This window comes from Numida meleagris, chromosome 1 (genome assembly GCF_002078875.1).
Source record: "Numida meleagris isolate 19003 breed g44 Domestic line chromosome 1, NumMel1.0, whole genome shotgun sequence".
Lineage (NCBI taxonomy): Eukaryota > Metazoa > Chordata > Aves > Galliformes > Numididae > Numida > Numida meleagris.
In genome coordinates, this window is record NC_034409.1 from 6,597,587 (window position 1) to 6,611,653 (window position 14,067).

A 14,067-nucleotide genomic window follows, 5' to 3' on the forward strand; every position below is an offset into this window, starting at 1 on the left:
CATGACACTTGTCCATAGCAAGGGAGACTTTGTAGGTGAATGCGAACGTAATGCGAATCCAGTGCATCATAGCATGGAGTCACTATGTAAGTAAATGGGATCATGAGTCCCTCAACTCGCTGTATGTACCCGGGGTGCTGTTGACACTGTGAATAAGCAAGCTCACCAATGGTTCCCGGAGTCCTTGGGTTACACTCTGGTTTGCAGTGCATCGTTTAAGAGGTTGAAAATATTTTCCATGTGTTTAAAGAAAATTATAAACAGATTGAGCCTGGGTACAGTAGATCCACTGAGCTAAATTTTACAAAGAAAAGCTTTTGATTAAAGAATGAGGCATAAGGGGAAGGGGAAGGGGGGGTCTGGAATGGAGGGGAATTTGGTCATTTTAATGGAAGAATGTGTACAGAAGCATTCTCTCTGAATGTGGAAAGAGAGAGTCCTTGAGCAGGAAAGCACCTGGTGTAAATCAGTATCTACTGAAGCAGTCCTTTCGAATATGACCAAAGCAACTGTATGAAATTGCACAACAGCAGGCATGGCATTTTCATTGGGATATATGCTGTGTTCAGTCATATTAATTACTGCGTGGGCTCAATTTTCAGTGCAATCAATCCATGGGAAACGAAAGAGCTGCGGGGGCCATATAAAAAGACAGCTAGCTAATAAGAGCCAGACTCAGTAACACTATTTGTCTTCTCTGAATGGTGAGGTAGAGATTGTGATTGTTCTCCTGTGGCAAGGCCTGTCATGTTGTTATCGGGCATGCAAAGGGTGTAGGGCTAAGAGGGGGTTGAAGCAACATCCTGTGCATCTATATAGGTATAATCATATCTATGTGCACATGGTACAACTCCTTTTGCGAGAAACCCAGGGAGGCGGTGGAGTCACCTTCCCTGCAGGTGTTTAGGAAAAGGGTAGATGAGGCACTGAGGGCCATGGTTTAGTGGGCATGGTGGGGATGCGTTGATGGTTGGCCTAGATGATCTCAGTGGTCTTTCCAACCTCAATGATTCTATGGTTCTACAAAACTAGGTAAGAAAGGTTTCTAATTCAAGGTTTCCCATGTGGGGTTCAGGGTGTGCTGTCAGAGCAGTCTGTTGTGTGATGGCACTTGGGGCATCCTCCACTCACAGTGCCTCTTTCCCTGCTCTGCTGAGACTCATGGGCTCTCAAATTTGATACAATACTAGGGCTTTCCCAGCCCCACTGTCAGCCTGGCATAGCTACACTGGCCCTTCTCTGCAAGCAGTGGGCATTAAGCCCCACTGAAAATGTCATGGCTCTCCTGAGGGACCTTCAGGTTGTGGGGAGCCTCACCATTACAGGAGAACTTCAGTTTAATGTCAGTATTTTAGCAGACTATTTGGTTTGTTTGCCTTGTACTTAATAGGGGGGATTATCTGTTGTTAATTGTTGTGTTGTTGTTTTTTTTCCCAGATTGTTTTTCAATTCTAAAGTTGAACTTGCTCATTTTCAGTGGTAACTTTCTCCTCCACTCAGGTTCCAAACTTCCCTAGGAAGTGACTTCATGGCATTTTTCAAGCAGATTATTGCCTGGACTGGCTGTGGCTGAATTACCTAGTGTTTGTGTAATGGCAAACTCCCAGTCCATATGTATTTAATGACTGTAATCATTTATTACTTCCCTTTATTGGGTTTGTTTTTAAAGAAAGTTTTACAGTGCTATTTATGATATGCTAAGTGGTGCAACTTGCTGAAAAAACCTATCACATTCATTTTATTTTTAATAGGTTTTGCTTGTTAAAATGGAAATCTTTTATTTACCCTAGTAGGGCAGTTTTTTTGCTGACAGTTTTATTATTTCAATTACTCAGACGTTTCTTTCCTCTTTTGTTTCCCCTAATATTCCTCCAGGGAGTTTTAATGTGTCCATTCTTTATTTAAGATTGAGTTCAGAACGTGTTATTTCTAGCAGGGCAGAGGAGAAGCATAATATAGAAGACGTTAAATAGTGGGATGTCAAGGTTTTATTTTCTTTCCTCTTTGAGTAGTGGAATCCTTTTCCCATCTGTGTCATCTGGTGATTAATTGCGCTCATAATCTGTGCTCCTTCATCAATAACTGCCTGCTATCAGTGCCAGGCAGAGGCTGTGCTCAAGTAAGACTCATTTGACTAAAGGATTTGTGGCTGCTGATAAATGAACATACATGTATTGTATAGGTCTTGCAGAGAGATCTTGACAAATTAGAGGACTGGGTAATGGCCAATCACATGAAGTTTAAAGAGCAAGTGCTGGATGTTGCACCTGGGAAAACCCTGGCTATATGTACAAACTGGAGGATGAGATACTGGAGAGCAGCCCCACAGAAAGGGATCAGGGATCAAAAGGGATCAAAAGGCTTCTGGCTAGGCAAACTGAATCTGAGTCAGCAGTGTGCCCTGAGGCAAAAGGGCCAACCATACCCTGGGGTACACCAGGCCCAGCACTGTCATGGGTGAGGGAAGGGACTGTCCCTCTCTGATGGCAGTGGGCATGGAACAGGCTGCCCAGGGCAGTAGGCACAGCCCTGAGCTGCCAGAGCTCTGGGATCATTTGCACAATGATCTCAAGATGTAGGGTTTGGATTTGGGGCAGTGCTGTGTGGAGCCAGGAGTTGGACTCGATGATTCCTGTGTGTCCCTTCCTACACAGGATATTCTATTAGCCTATGATTCTGTGTATGGGTAAATGCTAATTTACTCATGCTCTGTGGATACTGGCAGTGACTACAGTATACATTTCACACACCTATGGGTAAAGGGTTGTTCCTCCAGGACAAAAACAAGGCCATGTTCTGCAATTCAAAAGATGACTTCCAAGGGCTTGTACTAGAGGGAAGCCTGACAGTCTTCAGTGGGCACCAGGAGGCAAGGACAAGCTGAATTCACCAGTACTACTTATTCATCAATACTAGGTGAATTCAAGATAGCAAGATATCAAGATATCACAGCATGGAAACCAGTGTAAATAGAATCACAGAATGGTTTGGGTTGGAAGGGACCTTTAAGATCATCTAGTTCCAACCACCAGTGTGTCTGCTCACCCTGACTCTTAACTGAGGTAGAAAGTTAAGATTTCCTTCTGCAAGTTCTAGTATGTTTTTGACAACTCTCTCGTAGGGGATGGTTTTCTTTTATAGCATGGTCATTTCTGGTTTAGTCCTCTCCCCTCCCCTCCCTTACTCTATCCTCCCCTCTCCATCTCCGTCCCCGTCTCCGTCTCCCCTCCCCTCCCCTCCACTCCCTTCCCCTCCCCTCCCCTCCCCTCCTTTTTTCCCTTTGCTACTCCTCTGGTCTCCGAGGTAGAAACCTGCCCTTGGATTTTGAGGAAACAACCAAATGCTTGTTGGGACAGTGGAAGAGTCCCCAGAGCTCCAGACGTGTGTTTGAACTGTCTGTGGCTACTACGTGTCCGTGGCTATTCTTTAGGGAGGTATAAAGCACATTACAAAGCACATCCTCATGCTTCTACATGCCATTGTGTTTTTTAGAGTATCTGGGGGAGAGCTTTTCGACCGTATCGTTGAGAAAGGGTTCTACACCGAGAAGGATGCCAGCACCCTGATCCGGCAGGTCCTGGACGCAGTCTACTACCTGCACCGAATGGGCATTGTCCACAGGGACCTCAAGGTATGACCACAACTTGACCTAGTGTTCCAGTCAGTGTTAATGAAGGTTGTGTAATTATGCAAGTCTAATGCATGTAAGTCCAGCCTTACCTCAGGATGGATGTTTCCATAAGGATTAACCATAAGAAGGATGCTTTGAGGGTTACATATCCTTCCACTGTAACTGATTTTTGTAAGAACTCTTGCAGTCAATGCTGTTAGACTCAACAGGCATTTGCATGCATGATTTGGGGAAAAAGTCATTCATTAAAATCTGGAACACTGCATTAAGACAAAAAGCTCATCTCAGCTGGGATGTAAGTGCTTGCTGTTGCACACTATCTTGCAGGTTTGCTGTGCTACATTTGCTCTTAATTAAAAATTATTAATTAAAATAAATTGTGTGGGAGTGTTGAATGATTTCCCATCGTGCTATTTAGTCCAGTGTTTCTGGAGACTTTTTTCACAGCAAGAATTCTTCTAAGGAACATTGTGTACCAATGTCATTTTAAGATAGCCATGCTTTCAACTGCAGCATGTTATTATATCAGAAGACCTCAGCTTTTCTGGTAAAAAAAAAAAAAAAAAAAAAAAACAACAACAACAACAAAAAAAAACCCACCACCACAACAATTGCAATGAAAACAAGCAAGCATTATTTCTAAATTGTTTTCTTTTTATATTTTAAAATGTCATTAGGATAAGCAGAAAGGCCAGGATTTCATAATATACAGCTAAACAGCTCTGTCTTTAGCCATCTTAAATAAGAAATTAGTAGGAAACATTAGAAAAAAAATACAAATGTCAGAAGAAAGCTGAAAGTTAAACTAAAAAAATGGTGAATAAAACAACATTTTTGATTTAGTTTTTGGAAGGATGCTAGAAACAGGGGTTGTTTTGAGTGTTGGTGCTGTAGCATTGAGTTGTCCTCACATACTGATACTGGAATTTGGCAAAATAGGTCAAATTATATAAAGGCTGAATGAACATCAGAGGAGTCATGAGCCACAAAGATGCATATATATATTTTGAATTTTGAATACAATGTTAAATTTAATGCATTATTTACTCCCAGTGTTAATCTTTTTGCTGTGTGAGGGCTGTTCCCATGGAATCCTGTGCTTTTCCACACCTTACTGCTACAAGGAATTTGACTTAGTCCCGAACTCCTCTGCCAGGAATGGCCATCATATGATACGCTCTTTGAACGACATAACAGAAGGTAGAAATACATAAAAAATGTGTTGGGTTGACACATTTTGAAGCAAAACCTTGAATCTGCTGGATGAAAATATGCACTAACATCCACAATCACTATTTCCTCTTTGGCATTGTGATGTCTAGTCCTGAAAGTCCCAAATAATATTTTGATTTTTGTTTCACAGAGAGACACTGGTTAGTCTCCTGTCTCCTACAGTCTTCATGTGCTGCCCACACTTCCATTCATTTCCTACTCTTACTCTGAACACATAAAATATTCTCTTATTATCGGAGTTCCACAGCACTTCAGTATAGAAGTGCTCTTTAGTTTTTTAATGACTAGCTCTCTCCCAAATCCAATTTGTTGGAAATAACTTTGGACATCTTTTTTCCAAGAGAGGCTTTGGTTGAAGGTCCCATTCTTTTTAATTCAGATACTCCATTGTGTGAACTCTTAATATTCCTAGCTATCTTTTAAAGGAATGCTGTAACTCTTGGAATGTAATAATGGTTTTTCTTATTTTAAAAGATTAGTTTTCTTAAAAAGTTCCCATAATAAAACATGACATATTGTAATTGGAAAGCAGATTAATCTACAAATTGCTTTGGGAGTTTATTTAAGGATATGATGAATTTAGATCAAACAAATATCCTTCAGCAGTATTTTGGGAGCAAAGACTAGCTCTTTTTCTTTCTTTTTGTTTGCAAGTGTTTGTCAGTAGCTTATCTGTTGTTAAAATGACTCATAAAATATGGTATATGAGGAACACCTGCTGTGAAATATCTGTTAGCACAAACATACCACGATGGCTAAAATAGGAATGTAATAAAGCTTTTTGTGGTTTCAAACTATCAAGATAAGTGCAAGTTTCAAATTGTGATCCCCTAAATGAAACTCTGGGAAAGAATCCACTCTGTAAAAATGCAACCCTTGAAATATCTGTAACAATTATTTATTGCAATTATGTGTTATTCAGATACCAAAATAGTACTTGCTGTAGTTAGGAAAAGCAGATCTGTGCTCCAAGTCTCTGATATCAATAACACAGCTGAAACTAACAGGAGATGGCAGCAGATGAAGTCCAGTGAAGTCCAGGACTGGCAAAAAGAGTGAAAGGATGGGGCAGCTCTGCTTGGTACAGAGCCATCTTGTTAATGCTTCTTGAATTAACCAGCTCATTTTATAAAAAGTGAGATTGCTTTAAATAAGTTTTAAGCAGGTTTAAGTTTTAAATGGGTGGATATCTTGGCCTTGCTAAACACAAGTAAATGAGGGATCTGAGATGAGTCGGTAGAAATCATTAGAAAATAGTTGTCTTTCTCTTAATTCCAACTCTGTCAAACCAGCAGCTGATAAGTATCAGAGACACTGATTTCCTGTTTAGTTCTGCAATCTGGAATGGCTGCCAGCATTTTGAAATTGATAAGGTTTCGACTATTTCTAGGCACAAGAGAGGACATTAAGAGAAAAAATGTGGAGTGGAGGGCTCATGGATGGCATGAGTTTGGAAAAGGGCTGCAGGTCAGTCAGAAAGGCATTATAAAGGCTACCTAAAGCACTGGACTTAGGAGGTATCATGATAAAAACATTAATGCTACAACTTCCTCTTCCAAGTGGTACAGGAACCTACAAAAAAGGTGCTATGCTGGACCTTGTCCTCACCTTTGAGGAGGGGCTGGTGAGTAACATGAAGCTCAAGGGCAGCCTTGGTTGCAGTGACCACGAAGTGGTGGAGTTCAAGATCCTTAGGGTGTCAAAGAGGATGTGCAACAAGCTTGCTACTCTAGACTTCGGGAGAGCAGACTTCAAACTCATCAGGGAAGTGGTTGGCAGGGTAACATGGGAGAAAGCCCTGGAGGGAATAGGGGCCCAAGAAAGCCGGTCAGTATTCAAGGACCATCTCCTCCAAGCCCATAAGAAGTGCATCCTGAGAAAAAGGAAGGTGGGCAAGAATGCCAGGAGACCTCCATGGATCAACAAGGAGCTCCTTGACTTACTTAAGCGCAAAAAGAAAGTATATAGGGGGTGGAAGCAGGAATGGGTTGTCTGGGAGGACTACAGAGAAGTTGTCTGAGCAGCCAGGGATCAGGCTAGGAAAGCTAAAACCCAGGTAGAATTAAATCTAGCGAGGGACATTGTAGCCGAACACAGGCAACCCTCTGTATTTCGTCCTCGACGGGAAACGAGAAGAAATTTTTCTCTCCAGAAGGAAACTGGAGACCTGGTCACAAGGGATATGGAGAAAGCTGAGGTGCTCAATGATTTCTTTGCCTGTCTTCACCAGCAAGGGCTCTAGCCACACTGCCCAAGCTGCAGAAAGCAAATATAAGAACTGGGAGAAAGATCTTCCCACTGTAAGTGAAGATCAGGTTTGAGACCACCTAAAGAATGAGAAGGTGCATAAGTCCATGGGACCAGGCAAGATCCATGGGTTCTGAGGGAGCTGGCAGATGAAGTTTCCAAACTGCTATCCATCATATTTGAAAGGTCATGGTAGCCTGGTGAAGCCCCTACTGACTGGAAGAGGGGAAACATAACCCCCATTTTCAAGAAGGGGAAAAAAGAACATCCAGGACATTACAGGCCACTCAGTCTCACCTCTGTGCCTGGCAAGATCATGGAGTAGATCCTCCTGAAGGCCCTACTAAGGCACCTGGAAAATAATGTGATTGGCGGTAACCAACATGGCTTCACCAAGGGCAAGTCATGCCTGACAAACTTGGTGGCCTTTTATGATGGAATTACAGCATCAGTGGATAAAGGAAGAGCAACAGATGTAATCTACCTGGACTTGTACGAAGCATTTGACACTGTCCTTGCTGCCAAATTGGAGAAAAATGGATTTGATGGATGGACCACTCGCTGGATGAGGAATTGGCTGGACGGTCGCACTCAGAGAGTTGTGGTCAGTGGCTCAGTCTTCAAGTGGAGACCGGTGATGAGTGGCGTTCCTCAGGGATCGGTGCTGGGACCGGTGTTATCATCTTTGTAGGTGACATGGACAGTGGGATCACTTGCACCCTCAGCAAGTTTGCAGATGATATGAAGCTGAGTGGTGCAGTTAACACGCTAGAGGGAAGGAATGACATCCAGAGGGACCTGGACAGGCTTGAGAGGTGGGCCCATGCCAATCTCGTGAAGTTCAGCAAGACCAAGTGTGAGGTCCTGCGCCTGGGTCAGAGCAATCCCAAGCACAGATACAGGTTGGGTGGAGAATGGCTTGAGAGCAGCCCTACGGAGAAGGATGTGGGGGTAGCACTTGATGAAAGACTCAACAAGAGCTGGCAATGTGCGCTTGCAGCCCAGAAGGCCAACCATATCCTGGGTTGCATCAAGAGAAGTGTGACCAGCAGGTAAAGGGAGGTGATTCTGTCCCTCTACTCCGTTCTCATGAGACCCCCACCCGGTGTACTGCATCCAGTTCTGGGGCCCCCAACACAAGAGGGATACTGAGCTGTTGGAGTGGGTCCAGAGGAGAGCCACGAAGATGATCAGAGGGCTGGAGCCGCTCCCCTACAAGGTCAGGCTGAGAGAATTGAGGTTCTTCAGCCTGGAGAAGAGAAAGTTCCAGGGGGACCTTATAGCGGCTTTGCAGTACTTGAAGGGGGCTGAAGAGGGACTTTTTATAAGGGCATATGGCGACAGGACAAGGGGAAGTAGCTTTAAACTGGAAGAGGGTAGATATTTCTAGATATTAGGAAGAAATTATTTACTGTGAGGGTGGTGGAGACACTGGAACAGGTTGCCCAGAGGGGTTGTAGATGCCCCTCCCTGCAAGCATTCAAGGCCAGGCTGGATGGGACTTTGAGCAACCCGGTCTAGGGGGAGGTGTCCCTGCCTATAGCAGGGGGGTTGGAACAAGGTGATCTTAAAGGTCCCTTCCAACCCAAACCATCCTATGATTCTATGAATGTTACATTATTTTTATTTTAATGAACAGAATTGTTTCCTTTTTTGCCTCAGTCCCAGATGATTCACAGCTGTGGCTACAGCTTTCCCTTCGTTTGTAAATCCTTTGTGGTCATCATGTCACATGGAAGAAGCCAACACTATGTGGTTTTATGCTGGAACCAGGCAGGCACAAAATACTTTAATGTCCACTTGAGGTTGAGCAGGAACCCCAGAGTAGGGTGAAGGTAATGTCAACCTCCACTGCTTCTTCATCCATCTCTTTCCCCAGAGTAGGGGTTTATGGTGAAGGAGAAGGGAGGGCATGTGCCAGAGCTGCTGCAGTAGGATTGCTCCTCCTTACACATCCAAGCTTGGATGTGTCTCAGGGAATTTAATGATGTTGCGTGGTCCCATCTGCTTCTCATCATTTCCTGGAAACCCACAGCTGAAGCACATAACAGCCTGATAGACAAAATGTGTTGCATGCGGGTAACCATTTGTACTAGCTTCTAGGCAAGAAGTCAGTTATCAGACTTATTTTGAAATATTAGATATCCATCATTCTAAAGTGGTGCAATGGCACCTTATTATTGCTGGGCTGTCAGGGTGCTAGCTGGACCTTTTTGCAAACCCAGATTTTATGCATGGGAAGAGCTTTTTCATAGCAGCTGGCAAGAGCTTTCCTGTAGGGTATTCACAGCTTATAGATGGAGGATTTGCAGGTTGGCATCTGGGAGCTGGTTGGACTTTCCAACCTGATGACTTTGGTGTGAAGTCTCATGGCTTTGTGGAGTGACTCTTGTTTTCTCTGAACATAAATAAGTTGCTGTGCTCAGTTCTGCAGCATTTTTTCCTGATCAGCTGTAGCTAAAACATCACTGAACAATTCTGTTGATTTTAAAGTCATTTTCTCTCTTATAACAGTTGATTACGAATGGAGAAGATACAAAAATTCTCTAACATCTACTGTTTTCTTTTTTCTTTCTTTTTTTTTTTTAATTTAATGCTGTGTAACTCCAACTACAGCTGTGTCAAAAAAATATTACACGACCTGGATTTACCATACTAACCTGCATTCAAATGAATCCTTTTTTTATTGCTTGAAAGCAATGGCATGTTGGGCACACCTCCCAAGTAAAAGACGAGGCTTAGTTAATATTTGGAGTGCCAAAGGAGAAATTCATGACTGCAGATAAGTTACTCAAAGATCAAGGTGTCAGCTTCTTCCAGTAGTCACCATAGAGGAATCTGGAGATGTTCTCCATATAGGTTGTAAGAGCAACTCTTTAGGATTTAGGGGAACAAAATGATGTTGGTACATGGTATAACTAAGGATTGTATTAAATATAAGCATTGGCAAACCTTGTTACTAGACTGACACATTCATACTCCTCTTTGCTTGTTCTTCTTTCTAGCCCGAGAACTTGCTTTACTACAGCCAGGATGAAGAGTCAAAAATCATGATCAGTGATTTTGGATTGTCTAAGATGGAGGGTAAAGGAGATGTGATGTCCACCGCCTGCGGAACTCCTGGCTATGTTGGTAAGTGGTGTGGTTATATTGTCATTTCACTCCTCTCAGCTGCAGTACAGAAACATGGTGAAAAAGGATATGGAAAAGGGAGTAATATTTGTTTTCTAGTGCCACTACGTAGTGCACAGGAGATTTTGCAGACGTTTGTTAGAACTAGAGATTTCAGAATTTGCTGATGTTGTGTCCTGTGTGCTCTTCTCCCTCGGATCACAATCCTGCAATCCAGCTCAGGGTTTGTGGGATTAGCTTTCCTGATTTTATTTCTCTGCAAAATGATTTTTATCAAAGCCTCTGCCTGTAGCTAAATTAGAAGCACGTGAAGAATATACTCAAATGTAAGCATGTGCAAGCACCTATAATACCAAGGCATTTTACATAATGTAGCATATTACTTGAATCATAAAGAACAGTGTTTCCCAGAAGCCTCTGACAGAAGACAGTAAAATGAAAGAGCTAAGTTTATTCAGACAAGTTCGGTAATCCATTCAGTAATCAGTAATGTTTCAATTACATTAAGTTACTGACTCGTTTCAGTATTTAAAAACTCTTTAGATCTCTGAGCCTTCCTCAGTGGTAGCAAATTGTTACCAATCAGATATCCCTCAATATATTGAGGATATTATATTTATATTTTGTCCATTCAGTAGTGATTGTACCAGGCTACTTACTGAAGTGCATTTACCAGTATCCTTCTAAAAAAGTTAAAGCAACTGAGTATGAGAAAAATATGGCAGGTGATGACAGGATCTGTGAGAAAACACTATTTGAAAGGTTTACTTTGTGCATGAGACATCCAGCAAGCCAGTACTTCTTATGACACCTAGTTAGCCAGGTGAGAGGGCAAAATTAATGTCTGGGGTTAACTTGTGGTTACATCCATGAAACTAAAATGACAGTGTCTTCTCCAAGGATAGATTTTCTGTCTAGTAGGAAAGACATTATGTTTTCTACAAGTCACAGAGAGGCTTCTTTTGCTTTGCAGCTGCCATCTCACCTCAGATGATATCCTGGTATAAGACCCCAAGCAGATGATTAGGTTATGACACAGTGATCCGGATTTGTCCCAGAAATACCTTTTTCCAGGCATTATCTTCATGATACACAGGCACACTTTGTCTTGATAACATCAGGAAAAAAAAGAAGTGATGTCTTTCATTTTCCATTGAGATGACATCAGATCACAGGTACATGAGTCAAGATGCCCTCCATACAGCCTGAAAAACTGTCTTGTGTAATCACACCAGACTGGAAATCTTATTCCAAAGCCTTAGTAAGATCTGAGCTTAGACAGCAATTTTCATAATTTTTATGATCAGCTCTTTTGTCTTTAATTAACGTGTTTTATTTTGCTCTGAAATGGGCACTGACTAAAATAGGTCTGCAAGATACATGTAAGTTGAATTTTGTGTTTGTTGAAATGCTGATGAAAATGAAGGAGTGCAACTCTTCACTGTGTGATCTCATATGGCTTCTCATCCATTTAAGAAAACATGCTGTTTTGGAAAGGAAGCTCTCGGAGCATGTGACATTAATTGTCATAGAATCATCATAGAATCATCATAGAATCATTTGAGTTGGAAGGAACTCTTAAGGGTCATCTGGTCCAACTCCCCTGCAATGAACAGGGATGCCTACAGGTCGATCATGTTGCTCAGTGCCCCATCCAATCTGACCTTTATTGTTTCCAGGGTCAGGGCATCCACCACTTCTCTGGGCAACCCGTTCCAGTACCTCACTATCCTTATCGTAAAAATGTCCTCCTTATAGCCAATCTGAATCTCCCCTCTTTTACTTTGAAAACATTTCTCCTTGTCCTATCACAATAGTCCCTGCTAAAGAGTCTGTTCCCTTCGTTCTTATAGCCTGCCTTTAGATGCTGAAAGGCCACTCTCAGGTCTCCCCAGAGCTTTCTCTTCTCCAGGCTGAATGTTCCCAGCTCTCTCAGCCTGTCCTAACAGGAGAGGTGTTCCATCCCTTGGATCGTTTTTGTGGCCCTCCTCTGGATGCACTCCAACAGGTCCATGTCTCTCCTGTACTGAGGACTCCACATCTGGACTCAGTACTCCAAGTGAGGTCCCACCAGTGCAGAGCAGAGGGGCAGAATCACCTCTCTCTCCCTGCTGACCACGCTTCTTTTGATGCAGCCCAGGATACAGTTGGCTTTCTTGGCTGTCAGGGCACATTGCTGCTCATGTCCAGCTTGCCATCCACCAATACCTCCAGGTCTCATTCAGCAGGACTGTGCTCAATCCTTTTGTCCCCTATCTTGTATTGATAGTGGGGGTTACTGTGATCCAGCTGCAAGCCCTTGCACTTGGATATGTTGAACCTCATGAGATAAACTGCATAGCTCCATGGTTGCCAACCAGCATTTAATCCCAGGGTTAACTTCTACATTATTTGACAGGAGGAGGTGCTACTTCGCGATGGGCATCGGAGCACATGGATCCTAAGGCATATGCAGTAAGACACGTCATTACCTAAGGATTAAGCCCCAGAATTGTCTTAATTCTGAGTCTGGTCTACAGGCCTCACACATGGGACTCCTGCTATTTGTTTCCTACCTGAAAAGGAAATCTCTGAGGAGGGGCATGGCTCAGTGGGCATGGTGAGGACGGATTGATGGTTGGATTTATGATCTTTGAGGTCTTTTCCAAACTTAACGACACTATGATTCTATAAAGTTCTCCTGGGCCCACTGTTTGAGCCTGTCTAGGTCTCTCTGGATGGCATCCTGTCAGTTTTTGTACTTGGAGAGATGTTTCAGAGCTCTCATTACTCATGATCTGGATCTGGATTGTGTAGCTGATAGCTACACAAGTGCTTTCAGGTCCTTTATTACCTTACTGAGCACAGGATTTACTCATTGTGGTTCAAGAGGTCACAGTCACTTATTTCAGAAGCGCTGACAGGAGTTTTTTACCTCTCACACAAAGAAAACCTCTTTAAATATTTGTTCTATTCCTTTTTCACAGGACAGAACTCCTATTATTGGTACTTTACAAAAAAAAAAATTGGTTGCCCAGGCAACATTTTCCAAGCAGTGAATGTTTTTGTTGCCATTCATCACAACAATGCCGACAAATGGTCCTCTGTGAATGTTACACCTGATTACATGTCTTCTGCATACATATTCTACAATTTATCTACACCTGAAAGCTTTCATGCCTTCCAGTCTCACTCCAATGCCCTCAATAAATGTAACAGATCTTCCCTCTAATGGCACAATACGAATACAGTCAACCTCCACACCTTTCTACCAAGTCTTTTTGTATTTCTTCCAGCTATTCTACCTAGTTTTGAAGTAGCACTTAAGGATTCTCAGCTTACAACATAATTTCTGACAGTTTTCTTTAAAGATAAATAGAACATCCCATTTTCCAAGATTTAATGAAAAATGAATACTTTTTGTCAGTTTAACTTTGCTTTTAAATTTCTGGGAAAAAAACAGGTGAATATCACATGCCAAAAGCACCAGGACTCAGTTAAGAAATCTTTAATGTCAACTACGCTTTATGCTTCATCTCCTGAAATGGATCCAGTTGGATCCCGTTGTGCAAAGTGCTGCACAAGCTTCTGACTTTGTACCAGACTTGATCTTAACTCAGGTTTGCTGTCCCTCATATTTGCAAGTATGCAAGGCCCCATGCCATTTCTGCCTAATTTCCCTGAATAATACATACTTTCAACTCTCTGTGATTCCATTTTTTAGTTTAGTCAACCTTTTTTCATTTTAGCTCTAAAGAATGATGGTATCTAAGACACCAAATTCCTGTCTATGTGGTTCAGAAAGTCATCAAATAGAGGAAGGTAAAGTTATAATTTAGCTTCTT

At 42.4% G+C, this 14,067-nt stretch overlaps 1 protein-coding gene across 1 annotated transcript in view; it reads left to right on the forward strand.

Annotated features, from left to right (window-relative positions):
- CAMK1D (calcium/calmodulin dependent protein kinase ID) overlaps positions 1–14,067 on the forward strand; it is a 228,886-nt gene that overhangs the window by 177,787 nt on the left and 37,032 nt on the right. Inside the window, exons 4-5 of the mRNA XM_021384390.1 lie at positions 3,493–3,631; positions 10,117–10,243. Of these exons, the coding sequence (XP_021240065.1) occupies positions 3,493–3,631; positions 10,117–10,243 (266 nt within the window). The remainder of the gene's footprint in view (positions 1–3,492; positions 3,632–10,116; positions 10,244–14,067) is intronic.